This window comes from Lycium ferocissimum, chromosome 4 (genome assembly GCF_029784015.1).
Source record: "Lycium ferocissimum isolate CSIRO_LF1 chromosome 4, AGI_CSIRO_Lferr_CH_V1, whole genome shotgun sequence".
Classification (NCBI taxonomy): domain Eukaryota; kingdom Viridiplantae; phylum Streptophyta; class Magnoliopsida; order Solanales; family Solanaceae; genus Lycium; species Lycium ferocissimum.
In genome coordinates, this window is record NC_081345.1 from 27,133,348 (window position 1) to 27,152,304 (window position 18,957).

The 18,957-nt window shown below is 31.0% G+C and overlaps 1 protein-coding gene and 1 long non-coding RNA gene across 2 annotated transcripts; both read left to right on the forward strand.

Annotated features, from left to right (window-relative positions):
* The first annotated feature begins 1,947 nt into the window (after positions 1–1,947).
* LOC132052048 (probable indole-3-pyruvate monooxygenase YUCCA4) lies at positions 1,948–5,018 on the forward strand. Its single transcript, XM_059443389.1, has 4 exons — positions 1,948–2,938; positions 3,291–3,539; positions 3,628–3,750; positions 4,576–5,018. The coding sequence occupies exons 1-4, from the start codon at positions 2,297–2,299 to the stop codon at positions 4,804–4,806; spliced, it is 1,245 nt and encodes a 414-aa protein (XP_059299372.1). The 5' UTR covers positions 1,948–2,296; the 3' UTR covers positions 4,807–5,018.
* Positions 5,019–16,420: 11,402 nt separating this feature from the next.
* On the forward strand, positions 16,421–17,698 carry LOC132054519 (uncharacterized). Its single transcript, XR_009414316.1, has 2 exons — positions 16,421–16,518; positions 17,421–17,698. It is a non-coding gene; the product is annotated as an uncharacterized LOC132054519 (long non-coding RNA).
* Positions 17,699–18,957: the final 1,259 nt, after the last annotated feature.

Sequence of the window (18,957 nt, forward strand, 5' to 3'; positions counted from 1 at the left end):
ATTTTTTCAATTCTACCCTTAGACAAAAAGTGACAACTTAAAGTAACATTTAAGTGATGATTGGAAAAGCCACATAATAACTTGATATTATTGGATTCCCAATATCAAAAGGTTTACTACTTGTGCATGCTCTAATCAAGAGAAAAACGTAATTTATTTTTATTATATAGGGGTAATTAAGTAAACTTCACATTGCATTATTGATTTCTTAATGCGTGTGTTTTTGGCTAAGGGGACACTTATTATGAGACGGAAGGAGTAACAAATATCAATACACATTAGCGATTGCAAGAAAATACGCAACTACCTAAATCATACGACTAAATGTACGATAACACTCTGTCAACTAATCATCTACCCTAATACTCGACCTCTATACCCTCCAATTTAAGATCATGTCCTCAGTTAACTGGAGCTGCACCATTTCCTGTTTAATCACCTCCCCGAGTTCTTCGGCCTACCCCTACCTTTCGTAACTCCTACTATAACCAACCTCTCACACCTCCTCAGTGGCACATCCTCGCACATACTGTCACTTTAATTGATTGTGTGACACGAATTATACATCGCATTTTTATCGGTTTTATAGGGCATCTCACCCTTTTTTATAGGTCTACGCTCTATGCACAAACTATAGATTATAAAAGTCGATTACAAATTATTGTCTAAAGTATATTTGGATTGATTTCGATTATAAAAGTTTACATCGTCATACTATTTTTAATTCTTCCTTGTTCCTAAGCACAGGGCCGGCTGAAGCCTAAAGCCACCAAAGCAGTAGCTTTAGGCCCCAAATATATTAGGGCCCCAAAATAATTGGTATTAAATATATGATTTAAAAAAATTATATATTTATTATTAGTGATAGATAATTTTACTGTCAATTATTTATCAATTATTACATATATATTTATTTTCAAAGTTTATGCTACTTTTTAGAAATATGATTGATGTAATTACAATTAAAAGTTGTAGCCAATTAAATTTATAATTACTTCCTACTTTGTAATATGGTTTAATTCACTTCAACTTAAATCAATCTAGTTTATAATTTTGACTTTGTAAGATCTTCTATAACTCTTTGAGTGCCTTTTTGGATATTTTTTAAGCTCAAGCTAAGTAGATTATTAAACAATTAGAATAGAAAAGATAGTATTAAGCCCTTAAATATTTTTTAAGGCATAATAGTCACTGACGGTTTTAATCTATTTTTATAGTTAAAGTGATACGAAAATATTTATATGTAGAAGATGATACTCTTATTGGCCTGAAGTCCTACTTCTATTTTTAAATGTTTCCATTGCTTATAAAATAATTTTGAAAACTTTTTAGTAACAATCAATTGAACAAAAGAAAAAAAAACTAAATCGATGAAATGATCACAACACAGAATATAAGACTCGTGATTCAGTTAATAACTCATGAAAAATTACACGAATTGACTATAACGTGAATTGAAAAAAAATACAATTTAAAAAAGCTATAAGAATAAATAACAAATAAAATACATTAAAATTTTACTAAATAAATATAAGGCCTCCATTTAAATGCCGGATTTAAGCCACCGGCTCTCTTGAGCCGCCCCTGCCTATGCATGACTTTGCAACCAATTTCTTTACTTCCATAGATATCATAATTTCCTAATGTCAAGTCTCAAATTCTTGATGGAAAGGATCGGCACCCGACGTCTTAACTTCAATAGAGCAAATAAATCTTACATGACTTATATGCATGAAGCTTAAAATACTTTTTTCTCATGAACTTGCAAAATCACATATATATATGAAATAATAATTCATTTATAAAGCTTATTTTGGCCTCAAACTCAATAACAATTCCGTAGCGCAACCCCAAAACTCTGCAGTAGAGAGAGAAAGCAGAAAGAGCCTTGAGAAAGAGAACCAAATCCTCTCCTTAACCTTCACGCCTACATTTAACACACTCCTCATTAATAATCCCTCTGTTTTTTCCCCTTCCGTCACTTGCTATTTTCTCTTCATTCTATGCAGTGCGTAAGAAAGAAAAAAAAAAAAGCCTTAAATAGGAAATTCAAATCCCCCGCCCCCTATACCCCCTCACCTAGACCACCCCCACCTTCACTCCTCTTTAAATTCCACTTGTTGCACTCTACACTTTCTCATAGTAAAAAAAGAAACAGAGGAACTCTAGCTACTAAAGTATTACAGAGTGCTTAAAAAAAACTAGGGAACTCTCAGTTCAAAAGGCTAAAAGAGAAAAAAAGTTACTTTTCCCTTTTCTTGAAAACCCCTTTTTTCATATATATTCTTTTTGCAACATGAGTTCTTGTAAAGAAGAAGAAAATAGTGATCAACAACCTAAATGGCTGTGGGTTCATGGACCTATTATAGTAGGTGCAGGTCCTTCTGGTTTAGCAGTTTCAGCTTGCCTTAAAGAAAATGGAGTCCCTTCACTCATTCTTGAGAAAAGTGATTGTATTGCTTCTTTATGGCAACACAAAACTTATGATCGCCTTAAACTTCATCTCCCTAGACAGTTTTGTCAACTCCCGTTGTTTGGTTTTCCTAAAGATTTCCCAAAGTACCCTACAAAAGACCAGTTCATTTTTTACTTGGAAGAATATGCTAGGCACTTTTTTATTGTCCCTAAGTTTAAGCAGGCTGTGAAAGTTGCGGAATTTGATCATGTTAGTGGGTTTTGGAGGGTACAAACTCAAGATTTTACGTATTTGTCAAAGTGGTTGATTGTTGCAACAGGGGAAAATGCTGAGCCAGTGATACCAGATATTCAAGGGATTGATAAGTTTAAAGGAGCTGTTATTCATACAAGTGTTTATAAGTCTGGTACTGCGTTTAATAATCAAAAGGTTTTGGTAATTGGTTGTGGAAATTCTGGTATGGAAGTTAGCTTAGACCTTTGTAGACATAATGCCATCGCTCACATGGTCGTCAGAAATTCTGTAAGTACATTTCCCTTATCCTTTTTTTTTTTTTTCTTTAAACAGAAATTGATTTTTTTGATATCCGGTACTTGCTTTAGGGTCGGAAAATTATACTTTGGGGTTAAATTACTCCAAATCAAAAGGAATAGATACTTATGACACCATCACAATTTTTGGTAGTAAAAATGTTACTATTAATGAATCATGCTTTAAATCCAACTTTTCTTGGTTGTTACACCATTTTGTCTATTTTATTGTGGTACATTTTCAAATTTTTGGGAAATTGATAAGTTTGTGTGTCAATTTAAGCATGTTTGGAGCAAATTTCGATTTGGCTAATTTTTTTATTTGATGTTTTTTCTGGATGCAGGTGCATGTATTACCTAGGGAAATGTTAGGGATATCAACATTTTCAGTAGCTATGGCACTACTCAAATGGATGCCTTTAAGAATGGTTGACAAGTTACTATTACTAGTAGCTAACTTGACCTTAGGTAGTACAGACAAGTTAGGTCTCCGGCGACCAAAAACCGGTCCACTTGAGCTGAAAAATGTCACCGGAAAAACTCCGGTACTCGACGTCGGGGCATTATCACAGATTAGAACTGGGAAAATTCAGGTAAATTTTCAAAAATTCTTGTATTTGGCCAAAATTGTATCATGGTATTTTTAGTATTTTTCTAATTTTTTTTTGTATATTCTTGCAGATAATGCCCGGTGTGAAGGAGATAACTAAAATTGGTGCAAAGTTTTTAGATGGCAAAGAAAGAGAATTTGATTCAATAATCCTAGCAACAGGTTACAAAAGCAATGTGCCTTCTTGGTTTAAGGTATAATAATACTTTCTTCAACTTATTTATTTTTCTAACTGTTAGAATGAAAATAATAAAAGTATTGTGCATGGAGCAATGACAAAAGGGATAATAAGCCAATGAGGATTTTGCTGTTGCCATAATAAAATTTCTAGTTTTATCTTTACTCTCAATCTCACATCACTTTCATTCTTACACATGCAGAAGGCTACAAAACGTTTCTTAAATCAAAAAAGAGAATTTCTGATCTCATTTGTCTGAACTTTCCCCCCATCATCACCCCATCTATTTTATCTATTTTCTGCATTTTGCCAAAAGGCACCCCAGAAGGAAAAAAGTTTAACACTTGTGTACTTCCTAAAGCTTGGGAATACAATAATGAAAAAACAAGTTTAATGACAACTCCTGTCTCAATTATTATTTTCATATTTAATGAAGGCCTATACACTATAATAGAGATATAGACTAAGTACTGTCATATAATTAAACTTTTATTAGTGGTAATTATTTTGCTGTCCAAAATTGACCAAACATATATGTAAAGAGAGGAGTGCACTTAATAGACCATGCATAGTGGCATATGTCCTATGGTTTAGATGTAGTGAAAGTACCAACTTCTAGAGACTTCTAGGTCATTTCAGGTCTATCACATGCAAGATATTTTTCTTTTTCCAAAATTAATAATGAAATATCCCAACTCATAACAATAATTAATTCTCAGTCTTAATCTATTTTTTAAGGGAGTTATTAAATATTTTTAATGAAAAAAGTGCATTTGTTTTGCATATAGCAATATTATTTTAAACTTTAAATACTGATTAGTTTTCGGTATCAAATTCGTAGGGTGACTTCTTCACAGAGCAAGGGATGCCAAAGACACCATTTCCAAATAGTTGGAAAGGGGGGAATGGATTGTACACAGTGGGGTTTACAAGAAGAGGGCTTTTAGGGACTACAAATGATGCAAAAAACATTGCCAGGGACGTTAGTGATCAATGGAGGAAATATAAGGACTTCTGTAAAAACTTTTGTACTACAAGAAATCTATCAGATAGCCAGGGTATATGTTTTTAGGCTCCAGAATTAGGTGATACTCGTAATTTTCCAGAAAGGGTCCTAAGTTTTTGGAAAAGTAGTTAGGGGTTCATAAAGTGTAATTTTAGTTCTTTCTTCAGTATTTCAACAAGAGGAGAGTTCGTCCTCCTATCTTGTCGTTTTCTTTCCCCTCTATCAATCTCTTGTCAATTTTGTAAATTAATCAATTTTGCAGAGGTCTGTTTGTTCTCTCCTGATGTAAGTTTTCTGTTGTATTTAATGTTGAAAGTAGATTTTTCAAAGAATTGCTCCAAGGAATAATATTGAATAAGATATTCAATATTTAAAATTAAATTTAGCTATTAAAAAATTACTCCCTCTGTTTACTTTTACTTATCCATTTTTGACTTTGCACATCCTTAAAAAATAATAAATGAAGTGCATAATTTATCAATGAACCCATATTAATTGGTGCAAGTTTTTATTGGATTTGAAAAATGATTTGAAGTTGAAAAATGATTTGAAGTGAATATTTAATACTATGGGTAAAATAGAAAAAAAATTATCTTATCTTGAAATGCTAAAAGTAACAAGTAAAAGTGAAAATAAGTAAAAGTAAACGGAGGGAGTACATGATAGTAAGGATTCATTTGGGCAAAATACATCAAAACCCCCCCGAACTATACCCGAAAAGTCGATATCACACTTAAACTATCCTGACGACCCATTACACACCTAATATATGAAAAAATGATTTTTTTACTCCCTCGTATAATATGACCGGTTGCACTGGGGGAGAGTGTACACTCTCTCCCACACATCAGCGCCACGTGTCCCATGCGCCACGTCAAAAAATCCTCTAATTTTTAATTTTATATTTTATATTTTTTCCTTTCCCCTCCTCCCCCATCCCCCCTCTCCTCCACAATTCCGCCACCCCCAACCCCACCTCCTTCTCCTCCACCTTCTCGCCACCCTCCAAAACCCTTCTTTTTCTTCCTCTCACTGCCACCCTACCCCTCTCTTCTGCCACTTTCACGCCACTTTCCCCCCCCCCCCCCCCCCCCACTTCCCAAATCTTTTTTCTTCTTGAACCAAATTCATTGTTGCCCATTTGAAGGGAAGTTGAATATCATCAATGATTACACAAGATAGTAATCCTTAGAAATTGGAAACAAAATAATAATAATAAAAAAAAAAAAAAAAAAAAGGAGAAACATCAGTTCCCATAACCTCCACTCAATTTTAACCACACAATGACAAGAAAATCTTAAAAGAACCTCCTTTTTCAAATAAATCTAGGGGACCAAAAAAGTGCCATGATTTTTCATTCTCTTGAAAAAAAAAAAAAAAAAAAGGAAAACAATTACACAAAGCTCACCTGCTTTTCACAAAACAAAGCACAATACTTCACCAAAAACTATAGCTTCTCTTTTGCAAAACAATGAAGCTTCCATTTTAACTTCAAGAACTCGATTTGGTCGATGAAGTTGTTTTATTCCGTTTTTACATCATTTCAACTTGTATTATAATATCTAGAAGTTTAGAAACAAAACTACAAAAGTAATTAAAATATGTCTAAGAAAGCTGAATAAAGGAGAAAAAAGGGAATAAGTTGCAAATCGAAAAATTAAAGAAAAAGATGAAGAAGAAAGGAAGGAGATTGACATATGACGAGAGAGAGAGAATACAAGGAGATTAAATGAACTGTTAAAAGGAGATTAATACACGCGCTTCTTTTTTAATTATTTTATAATTTATGCCACATAAGCGTGTAGGGTGGTAATAAATTCGATTTTTAGATGTTGTGTGTGTAATGGGTCGTCAGGATAGTTTAAGTGTGATATCGACTTTTCGGGTATAGTTCGGGGGGGTTTTGATATATTTTGCCGATTCATTTGTCCATGAGAATTATTCAATTTTTTTCCGAATATTTTTTCACTTTTTTCATTTTATGGTGTTTGGCCATAAAAATTTCAAAATATAATTTTTTTTCTTTCACTTTTTCACCTTTCAATACATTCAAACAATCAAATATTTTTTACAAAAACTATTACCAAATACAATTTCATCTTCAACTCCAACTCTAACATACCAAATAAAGTGAAAAAATATTTAATTTTCATGGCCAAACGCCTACTAAATATTGCAAATTTTTCAAATCGAGATGATAAAAAAGTACATGTTTAAAAGTTGGTCAAAGCTGATATAACTTGACTTTAGAAAAGTGAAATAGGGGAACTAATTTGTAACGGAAGGAGTTAAATGCTCTCGCTATCCAACATACTTCCTAGAACATAGAAGTTATTTTGAATGAATTAACGGAGAAAAGGGGAGGAAACTCGTTTTTCTTCTTTTATTGAAGAACTAATGTATTTGTCCGTGCTTCGCGCGGCGTAGACAAAATTCTCTTATAAATCATAGATTATAGATTTAACACGTGACTCTGAGTGACAACACTTTCTTTTAAAAAAATCTCCACATTGGTAATGATATGAGTAATATCTTGTACTTCCTTTGCAAAAAGTTCTGAGTAAAAGAAAACAAAACGGGAAGTAAACAAAATTGTAAAAAGCAGAATAGCTGCAATAAAAAATTTCCTCAAAAAACAATAATTAGAACGGAATTGTTGCACTTAATTCGAATCATAGCAATCACAGAAAAATAACATACAAAATAAATACTCACAATTTCTCAATCAAATCAGCGTTTCAATAGGGTGATAAAATGAGATATATCTAACTTTATATCACAATTCAACCGCACACAAGTCATCCGCATGAATCAACTCTCGATCTTTAGAAACTAATGAACTTAGAAAAAAACATAGGTGATCCCCCGACTCTTAAACCACGTAAAGATTTATCCATAAATAATAATGTGGAAATTTAGAGAAGATAATTTGAGAGAGGAAGCATCATAAACTTTGTCCTATGTATGGAACTGCATCATTAGTTGTCTCTAGAGACAGCTTTGTTTGATCTGGTAATTTCTCAGTGTTGCTTGTATCATCCAAAGATAGAGATTTCTTATCCGAAATTGCCAAAAAGCACCATGATCTGCCCAGCTTCTTCAGACATTATAAACTTGTCGAGACATGCTAATCACAACATATAGATAATAGCATACCCAAAAAGAAAATATGAGAAGATATATATAAGATATATATCAATTAGCAGAGGAATGAATTGGGTACTTATTGGTGATTAACAATAATTGCCAATAATTATTGGTAAGTATCAACAAAAAACGGCTATCAACAAAAAACGGCTTTAGGACAATGATGCTACATGGGCTGAATTGCAAAGTGTACGTGGGTTAACTCTTCCGACGGACTATTTAATGTATGATGCCTTTTTAATCCATTGAGATAGTAAAATATGTAGAAAAATGAAGGAATACTACCAAGATTAAACAAAAAGAAAGTAAAAGCAAATAGTTTATGATCCTGGGAATGTAACATACGTGGGTATATAATAAATTCAAGATAAAGAATGTGGTTAACGGTTTGGATTTTAACATAATTAAGAAAATTAAAAGATATGACTTTTCAGTTTTTAACATGGCACATTTAACATCATTAAGAGAATTAACTTTGTTTTTCTTTTAAATACAACACATAAATTGGAAAAAATGTCAAAAAAAAATGAGAAAAAAGGTAAATGTGAATGGTGGCCTAAGATAGGTGTCATATCACCTTATCTATGTCTGAAATTTTATATTATATAGATACTTTGTTATAAAAAGAACTTTTAGTTTTAATGACCTTAGAATAACTTATTTTTTGAAAAATATTATTTATCGTACCAAATACATACTTAAATTAGAAAATCGATATTTGTAAACATGCTGTGATTCCCCAATATATGTACTAGCTAAACTGATGTGCCGTAATTCAACGTAAAAAGTCAAAGGTGAGATCAGCTAGTTCTGAAAACGAAGGAAAAGCCGTTAGATATTTTGTTGAGATCATCAAACAATCTTCCTTGAAGATAAACTTCTTTGCTTCAAACACCATTAATGCTTTGCTGATGCCATAAAATTGTACTTGGAAAAACGCCTTTTTGTAATGCTAAAAAGTAAAAACTATCATTGGCTTGCTAATCTAAGGAAGCGTGTGGACATGGTTTGAAATCATGTTTGAACATGTAATTTAGATATTTTAAGGTATTTTTTTTTATAGACATAAAAAACTCACAAGTTGTGAAAACTATCAAAACATTCTTAATTCTTATATAATCTTACTAAATGAGCAAGTTATAGTTCATAACAAAATTCATACGCTACTAGAAGGCCTTTCTAAAATACAACATCAATTGATCAAACTTTAGTTCAATAAAAATGAAAATTTAACATGAATAGTAATGTAATTACCCTTTAATTCAATCCTCCCACATGGTAGACATAAATAAAGGTTGGTGAAAGTTAATGAGGTTGGTAAATGATTGGTTGGAGTAATTGTTAAAAATATTTATCAACTTATGAGTCAAATTTTGTATTTAAAATTTTTCAAATCATTGTTTGAAATCATAAGATGAAATGCATGTCCAACGCTGGTTTCAACTCATAATTTCCAACGATGATTTCAAACCGCATGTCCAAACACCTACTAATTTCATATCTATTTTATAGCAGACAATACGCACCCTTGCAATAGTCCACTTTTGACATCCACATAGAAGCATCTCAATTTAGTAACCCCTATTCTGTGAAAGTTAAAATTTGTATTATTGGCAAAATTACTTCATTTTCTTTGTAATCCCCCCATTCTTTAAAGTTTGAATGGATGAGATTATGACCGGTTTGTTAATTTGACTAATGAGTTGAATATAAAATAAACAAACTATTTGGTCAAAACATACATTAACGTTCACATTTCTTTTCTATTATAGATAAGGGAGAAGAGGGCACGAACACTGCACTTTATAATTGTACTGGGAGCAGTATTAATTGTACCATAAAATTTGGCCAGAATTCATTGGCCATTGAATTTTTGTGGCTTTTGGACAAACACGTGTACTGTACATGCGTTTCACCAAAGCACTTCTAACACACAATTTCCAGTTTTCACACTCACAAATTTTCTTCATTTGCCACGTAAAGTATACACTTTAACCAATTCCTTTTTTTTTAATTTCGTATGGACATATGTCATATTATTGAATATTTATTCTCTTTTCATATATATACGTATGCACTTTAATTTTAATTTTCGAACATAATTATTGTCTCTGTGCACTTTTATTTGTTCACTTTTGACTTTTCAAGTTCTTTAAGAATTAATAAATGAAGTACTCCTTCAGTCCCATATTACTTCATCACATTACTATACTACTTTTTTATCCCACACGGACATATGTCATAATACTGAATATTTATTCTCTTCTCATGTATACACATATGCACTTCCCATTTTAATTCTCCGACACATATTTATTTCCTCCGTCCACTTTACTTGTTCACTTTTGACTTTTCACGTTCTTTAAGAATTAATAAATGAAGTCTTCCCTCTATCCCATTTACTTGGTCACATTACTAAAAATTATGTCCAAATTACGTTTTTACAAAATTAATAAAATTAATTAAATCTTTCCCATCTTATCTCCCATATTACTTGGCCACATTACTAAAAATATATGTCCAAATTACTTGTTCATTTACAAAATAAAGATAAAATTGATTAAATCTTTCTCATCTTACCCTTAGTAATAAATGTTCTTGAAAATAATCAATTTTGATTAAAATATATTTATTGAAGATAGATAGGGGTAAGATAGTAAAATATATCTTTTATTTATAATTTTTTAAGTGCCGTGTAAAAGCGAAAGTGACAAGTAATATGGAGACAGAGGAATATATATTTTACCATAATATTCATATTTATTGGTGTAAGTCTCAATAGCCTTGGAAAATGATTTGAAAATGAGTAATTAATGTGAAGGGTAAAATTAAGAATAAGAACAAAAATTTATTCTCTTAATATGTTAACGTGGACAAGTAAAAGTGAACGGAGGGAGTAACTTTTATCCCCGTTTTCCTTCTTTGTCCATACGTTTGAAGAGAGGACGAACAATAGCAATGCAAATTTGTACCAAAAGTTATATATATTGAACACTTTAACCAACTACTTTTTAATCCCACTTGGACATATGTCATAGTACTGAGTATTTATTCCCTTTTATAATACTGAATATTTATTTTCTTCTCATGTATGCACGTATACACTTCAATTTTAATTCTCCTACACATATTTATTCCCTCCGTGTACTTTTACTTGTGCACTTTTGACTTTTCACGTTCTCTAAGAATTAATAAATGAATATCCATATTTATTGGTGTATAGTCTCAATGGCCTTAGAAAATGATTTGAAAATGAATAATTAATGTAAAGGGTAAAATAAGAAGAAGAAAAATTTCTTTCTCTTGATATGTTAATGTGGACAAGTAAAAGTAAAGAGGGAATGACTTTTATCCCCGTTTTCCTTCTTTGTCAATACTTTACTTATTTTACTCTCCTTTGTATTCTATGATTATTGTTTCTTTACATTTTTAAAATGTATTACTTTATATTTTCATTTCGGAATTAAAATTTGATGATTTACGATATAACATATATCTTTCTAATTTTGATTTCTTTGTAACAATTCTTTTTATCTATAATTGTTAATATAAAAAATTATAAAGTAATTTAATAAAAATATTTTATTAGTTTTGCTTTTAAAAAATTCAATATATACAACAATGGTTCTTTTGTTTGGATCAGAACAGTTAGTTAATTGAGATGGATATTAACCTGTCGGTATATATATAATATATTAAAGAAATTTAAAAAAACAATAGAATCAAAATATTAATTTTCCCTCATATTCTTACTAATTTTCTTTTTCACATCGATGAACAACTTTCATTGTCATGACAATGAGAAAAAAGTCCGACTCTTTCCATCTCAAAGACTTAATTCCATCATATGCTTTTAATTTTTAAACTCCATTTTTTAATTATAGCTAAAGTGATGGTACATAAAATACATATTGTATATGTTGCTATATATAATAAAAAATTCGAATATTTTTAAAAGTTATTTTCAAAATACAAACCTTAAAGACTGGCTAATTAAAGTAAATAAACATGTTCGACCCGTACATCGCACGGGCATATATTGCTAGTATATATATAAATATGGTAAAGGGACGAACACAGCTTCCCATGGTTGCACCACAGGCTTTAAAAATTATACACGCAATGAATGCTTGTACCATAAGTTTAATAAATTGTACAGTTTAACTAACTATTTTTATATCCCACATAGACATATGTTATAGTACTTAATATTTATTCCCTTCTCATGTATAGACCTATATACTTCAACTTTAATTCTCCGACACATTTATTTCCTCCTTCCACTTTTACTTGTTCACTTTTGACTTTTCGTGTTCTAGCTGAATATTTATTCTCTTCTCATGTATAAGCATCTGCAGTTCAATTTTAATTCTCCTACAAAAATTATTTCTCCGTGCACTTTAATTGTTCACTTTTGACTTTTCACATTCTTTAAGAATTAATAAATCCCACGTGGATATATGTCATAATCGAATATTTATTCTCTTCTCATGTATACATGTGTACACTTCAAATTTAATTCTTCGACACATATTTATTTCCTCTGTGCACTTTTACTTGTTCACTTTTAACTTTTCACGTTTTTGCTGAATATTTATTTTCTTCCCATGTATACATGTATGCATTTCAATTTTAATTATCCGACACATATTTATTTTCTCCGTGTACTTTTACTTGTTCACTTTTGATTTTTCACGTTATTTAAGAATTAATAAATGAAGTACTCCTTCCGTTCCATATTTCTTGGCCACATTACTTGACTTTTCACGTTCTTTAAGAATTAATAAATAAAGTACTCTCTTCGTCCCATATTACTTAGCCACATTACTATACTTGACTTTTCACTATTCTATATTTTTCTTTTAAGAATTAATAAAAATGAATATATCTTCGTCCATATTAGCCACATTACTAAAAATATATGTCTATTTTTCTATTCTATATTTTTCTTCTTTTCTATTTCTAATATATCTAAGTGTGAAGAGAGGACTAACACAACAATAGAAATTTGTACCACAAGCTATATAAATTGTACATTTTAACTAACTACTTTTTTATCCCACGTGGTCATGTGTCATAGTACTGAATATTTATCTCTTCTCATGTATACACGTATGCATTTCAAATTTAATTCTCCAACACATTTATTTCTTCCGTGCACTTATACTTGTTGACTTTTGACTTTTCAAGTTCTTTAAGAATTAATAAATGAAGTACTCCCTCCATTCCATATTACTTGGCCACATTACTAAACTATTTTTTTACTGAATATTTATTCTCTGCTCATGTATACAAGTATGCATTTCAATTTTAATTGTCCGACATATATTTATTTCGTCCGTGCACTTTTACTTGTTCATAAATGAAGTACTCAATATTACTAAAAATATATGTCCAAATTACTTGTTCATTTACAGAACCAAAATAAAATTAATTAAATGTTTTACATCTTATCCTCTCCGTCCCATATTACTTGGCCACATTACTAAAAATATATGTCCAAATTACTTGTTCATTTACAAATCAAGATAAAATTAATTAAATCTTTCTCATCTTACCCTTAGTAATAAATGTTCTTGAAAATAGTCAATTTTGATTAGAATGTATTTATTGGGGAGAGATAACGGTAAGATAGTAAAATACAATTTTTACTTCTGATTTCTTAACGGGCGTGCAAAAGGGAAAGTGACCAGTAATATGGGACAGAGAAAGTATATATTTTACCATAATATTCATATTTATTGGTGTAAGTCTCAATAGCCTTCGAAAATAATTTGAAAATGAGTAATTAAAGGGTAAAATTAATAATAAGAACACACAAATATTCACTCATTAATTCTATGGAAATTAATGGCCAGCCCCTTCTGCATGATTCTCCTCACTCTTCTTGCGTTGCCTAACTTGATGGTCGCCATGATAAATAAAGGAATACAAAAAAAGGATGACATGTATACAAATATATATACCTATAATATATGCATAGTCGTTATCTTTATACACAATCAACATAATTGAAGTTTCATACTAATTAATAATTACCATATTAGTTTCTTTCTCTTGATATGTTAACGTGGACAAATAAAAATAAACAAAGGGAGTGACTTTTATCTCTATTTTTCTTCTTTGTCAATACTTTAAACGTGAAGAGATGACGAATAATAGCAATACAAATTTGTACCAAAAGTTATTTTAATTCTCCTACACATAACTTGTTCACTTTTGACTTTTCATGTTCTTTGAGAATTAACAAATAAAGTATACTATATTTTATGATAATATCCATATTTATTGGTGTATAGTCTCAATAGCCTCAGAAAATGATTTGAAAATGAATAATTAATGTGAAGAGTAAAATAAAAAGAAGATTTTTTTTTCTTGATATCTTAACTTCGATAAGTAAAAGTGAAGGGAGGAAGTGACTTTTATCCCCGTTTTCCTTTATTGTCAATACTTTACTTATTTACTCTCCTTTGCAGTCTTTGGTTATTGTTTTATTTATATTTTCATTTCGGAATTAAAATTTGGTGTTACTGATATAACATATATCTTTCTAATTTTGATTTCTTTGTAACAATTTATTTTATCCGTAATTGTTAACATAAAAAATTATAATATATTTTTTAATTAATTTAATAAAAATATTTTATTAGTTTTGCTTTTAAAAAATTCAATATATACAACAATGGTTCTTATGTTTGGATCTGAACAGTTACTTAGTTGAAATGGATATCAACCTGTCGGTATACATATAAAATATTAAAGAATTTAAAAGAAAAAATTTAGAATCAAAATATTAATTTTCCCTCATATTCTTACTAATTTTCTTTTACATCGATGAACAACTTTCATTGTCATGATAATGAGAAAAAAGTCCGACTCTTTTCATCTCAAAGACTTAATTCCATCAACTCTTTTTTTTTAATTATAACTAAAGTGATGGTACATAAAATACATTTTGTATATGTTGCTATATATGATAACAATTACAATATTTTTAAAAGTTATTTTCAAAATATAAACTTTAAAGACTGGCTAATTAAAATGAATAGACATGTTCGGCCCGTACATCGCACGGGCATGTATTGCTAGTTTAAAAAAAGGAGGAAACAATGTTCATTAATGTTTGGTTTGTTGAATTAAGACACGTTATTAGTTTCATCCTTACTCAATATATAGTAATCTAATAAGTAAACTTTGAACGGAATAAACAAGGACTGTTTAGACGGGTTTATTTCTCCTACAGTCATTGATCAACTAATTATAATTGTTATCTCATAAAGTCGTTTTTCTTCTTGATTTCAATTTCCTTCAATAAAGAAAGTGCTTTTCTAAAGTAATAAACTATTAGTTGAGTGCCCATCTGAAAAATCAACTCCCGTATAGACCTGTGCAAGTATATTTACCCGACTCGTCTATTTGCCACCTTTACTACAGTCAAACCTCTCTATTCTTTCTATTTGTTATAACAACATTTCACTACAACAACCTGATTTTCTCTGGAATCGATTTTTCATTTTATATTTTACTTCTCTATAATAGCATTCTACCTGTAACAACAATGACATTCATTATAGCGATGCATGCACTCTTTGTAAAATTACCTCTCTATAACAGTTATACTCAAATATTGTGTAATAATATTTTGTAAAAAATTATATTATGTATAAAAATAAAAAGATATTGTTAAGAGTCAACTGTTACTTGAGGTGAGATAGAAGAGTCAATTGTTAACCTCGTAGACAGCCTTCAAGAGAAAGCTATTGAATTATCTTTTGTTGAAGGTTTGGACAATATTCTTCATAATTCAAGCGTTATATCATCACTAAAAGACTAAAAATGTTACACCTTGTAGCTTCGGGCTAAGGTTTGACTCGTAAGATGATAATATAATGAAACCAATATGAGGGTTATAGGAAGTGTTTTGAAAACTAATCAAATCATAAGAAACGTCTTTGGGTAAAGCAATGTTGGAAGCCACTCTACGGGGCATGTTTGTAAGTGAGTTTGTAAAAGGTCTTACTTCCAATGACCATAACCTCTTTATTAATTTGGAATTTGGGAAAACTTCCTAAATGAAAGTTGTAGCCCTTTGAAATACTTTTCCAACGGTATATTTATGGGGGTCAAGGGGACATCCGTACAAAAAATTATGGCCATTTTATCGAAGGATTACAGAAAGCGATCCCTCCTTGGTCATGTTATACGAACTGGTTATACGGTCCATATAATTTTATACGGACCGTATAATTCGTTCGTATTTCATGAAATTTCAACTCGACATTCTGTTTTGCGCCATGATAAAATATGGTCATATTATACGGACCGTATAACTTTATACGGACCGTATAATATGTCCATATAATTTTCGCCTCACTTTTGTATAAATTCAAGCCTTCAGTTCTTTTATTTCATTATTCACAATTCCAAGCCCTAGCAACAATCCAAAACATCAAGGTAAGTCAATCCAACCCTTTTCCACTCAATTCTATCATATACTCTAATAATCTAAGCAAGAAATCATTGTTCCCAATCTAGGGTTTTCAAGAAAACCCATCTCAAGGTTCAAGAATCAAGATTTAGGAATTCTTCTCCAAAATTCAAGTCTTTAATTCAAGTTTTGGAGCAATTAAGGTATGTAGAACTTCTATCCACATGTGGCGTTCTTCCCCATGCTCCATTTCTTGATATCCATGAAGTTCAAATCCTAGGGCATTAAACCCAACATATTGGTAGCCCGTATTTATGTATTTATGTACATGAATTTTGTATCTATATTCGTTATTGTATTCCTAATCTTCCATTACGGTTATTAGGAACCCTAGCTTAATCCATGAATCAAGAATTCTTCCTCATGTGTTTTCATTATGTTTATATGAAACTTTATGATTTTTATCTAGCAAGTTACAAGCATGTTTTCAAGTCAATTATATATATATAATTATGAACTATTGTTATTACTCATGAATCAAGAACATGTTTGCAAGACTATGACAAGTTATCTCATGAAACCATGTTATAAGATATTTCATGAAACCATGTTACAAGTTATTTCACGAAAATCATGGGCTTCTTAGCCAACTATATCATGTTCATGTTTTTGGGATTTGCTTAGTTAACCGAGAAGGCTCAGTAAAGCCTGAAACTACGTAGCTACCATAGGATAAGGGTTGTCAGCAAGGAGGCAACACCTTCATTATGCAGTTTGGATCCTTACATACTTATTATTATTTAAATCTCATATCTCTGGCAAGTGTGAGTGTTCTGCTGGTAGGACGCAAGTACCAGACCATGTTGTCGGTTATACTATAGCATTCCCCACGTTACAAGCAGTTGTATATACATGTATTTCCATTGATTTACTGTTTTCAGACTTTACTCACGTTTCATGCTCATATTCAAGTTATATTCAGTTTCAGTTCATGTCTTATACCTATGTTGTGCCATGTTCTTTGTTTCAGTAGGTTTTACATACTAATACTATTCACCATGTACTAACGTCCCTTTTGCTCGGGGGCCTGCACTTCACGGTGCAGATACCGATTTTCAGGAGCATACACCTGCGCAGTAGGATCACCTCAGTTATCAGCTTATTGGTGAGCCCCACTTCTCTCGGGGTTCAACATGGAGTCTGCACTAGTATTCAGTTTATGGTAGTCCAGGGCCATGTCCTGGTAGTTGGTATTCAGACATGTTTTAGAGGTTTCATAGACAGATGTTAGTCCACGGAGTCAGTTATGATTTTACGTTTGCAGACTGTTACGTTTTCATGATTTTTCATGCTATGAGATTACTTCAAGACTTTATTCCGCAATTACGTTTTCATGATTCATTTAAATTGCATCATATAGATTATGTTGTTTTGATGCCCATGTTGACAAGCAAGCCATGAGGTTCGCTCGGACACATGCAAGCAAGGCCCGAGTGCCGTGTTACGCCCAGGCCATGGTTTGGGGCGTGACAAAAAATTACAAAACAACCTACAGTTGTAGCATTCTTACGTCAAATGTTGAAATATTTTTTTATCAGTATGATACAGCTAGTTATGGATTTATTAGTCTTTTCAATTTTTAATTAATGAGATATGAAAATGAATTGAGATTTTAAAATTAACAAGTACATTGTTTTCGATTATATGTAACATAAAAAGCACATACAAATAATTATTTGCGTACTTTTGTTTACAACAACTAAATGAGATATAAACATCAAATGTCAGTATATATACATAACAATATCTCGCTATAACAATCAAGAAATTTTCGAGTAACGCTATCATTATAGAAAGATTTAACTGTATCTTGAATAGCCAAAATAGTATAATACACCCAACCCCCGCCTAAAATCTCCACAGGTCTGCTCTCTACAAGTGGAAAAGAAAGAGGAGGACGAGAAAATTAACCCAACTCTACAAGAGGGTAGCTAGGGTGAGGAAACGTCACTGAGGAGTAGCTTCTCTCTTTGTATGTGCAGTTTTCTAGTATCCTCATATGCACGCTGATTATTGAGTCAATGATGGGCCTCTGACATGATCTACTGTACTATATATACTATACGCGACCCACCTCTCACATACTCCCTCCGATCCAATTTATGTGATATAATTTGATTATGCACAAAATTTTAAAAAGAATGAAATTTTTTTAAAACTTATGATCTAAAATAAGCTATATATATTTGTGTGACTGTATATCATTTCATTAAGGTAAAAGGAGAAGTTTTCAGCTAAATTATTTCTAAATATAAAAATGTATCTTTTTTTGAGATGGAATAAAAAGGAAAGTTCATCACGTAAATTGGGACAAGTGAAGTATTACTTACAGTAGCTTTTATATTGGAGATAATGGTTAGAAACATACTCGATCTATTATTTTTTCGAGAGTTTCACACCCAACTATCAGTTGTTTCCTTTTGCTACCAAAACTATGACTATCTATGTATCGGTGGTGAAGTCGGACTTTCAAAATATGAAAAAGTAAACAACCGAAGAAGCGAAAGGGGGTTTAACATTTACTATATATACATAAAAAATAATTTTAACAATATATAAACAGTTTAACTTTCGGCTGAAGG

Excerpts from the sequence above, each read along its gene's own strand:
- LOC132052048 (XM_059443389.1), top strand. The coding sequence starts at position 2,297 with ATGAGTTCTTGTAAAGAAGAAGAAAATAGTGATCAACAACCTAAATGG. Across the intron at positions 2,939-3,290 it reads ACATGGTCGTCAGAAATTCT|GTGCATGTATTACCTAGGGA; the intron begins GTAAGTACATTT and ends TTCTGGATGCAG. Across the intron at positions 3,540-3,627 it reads TTAGAACTGGGAAAATTCAG|ATAATGCCCGGTGTGAAGGA; the intron begins GTAAATTTTCAA and ends ATATTCTTGCAG.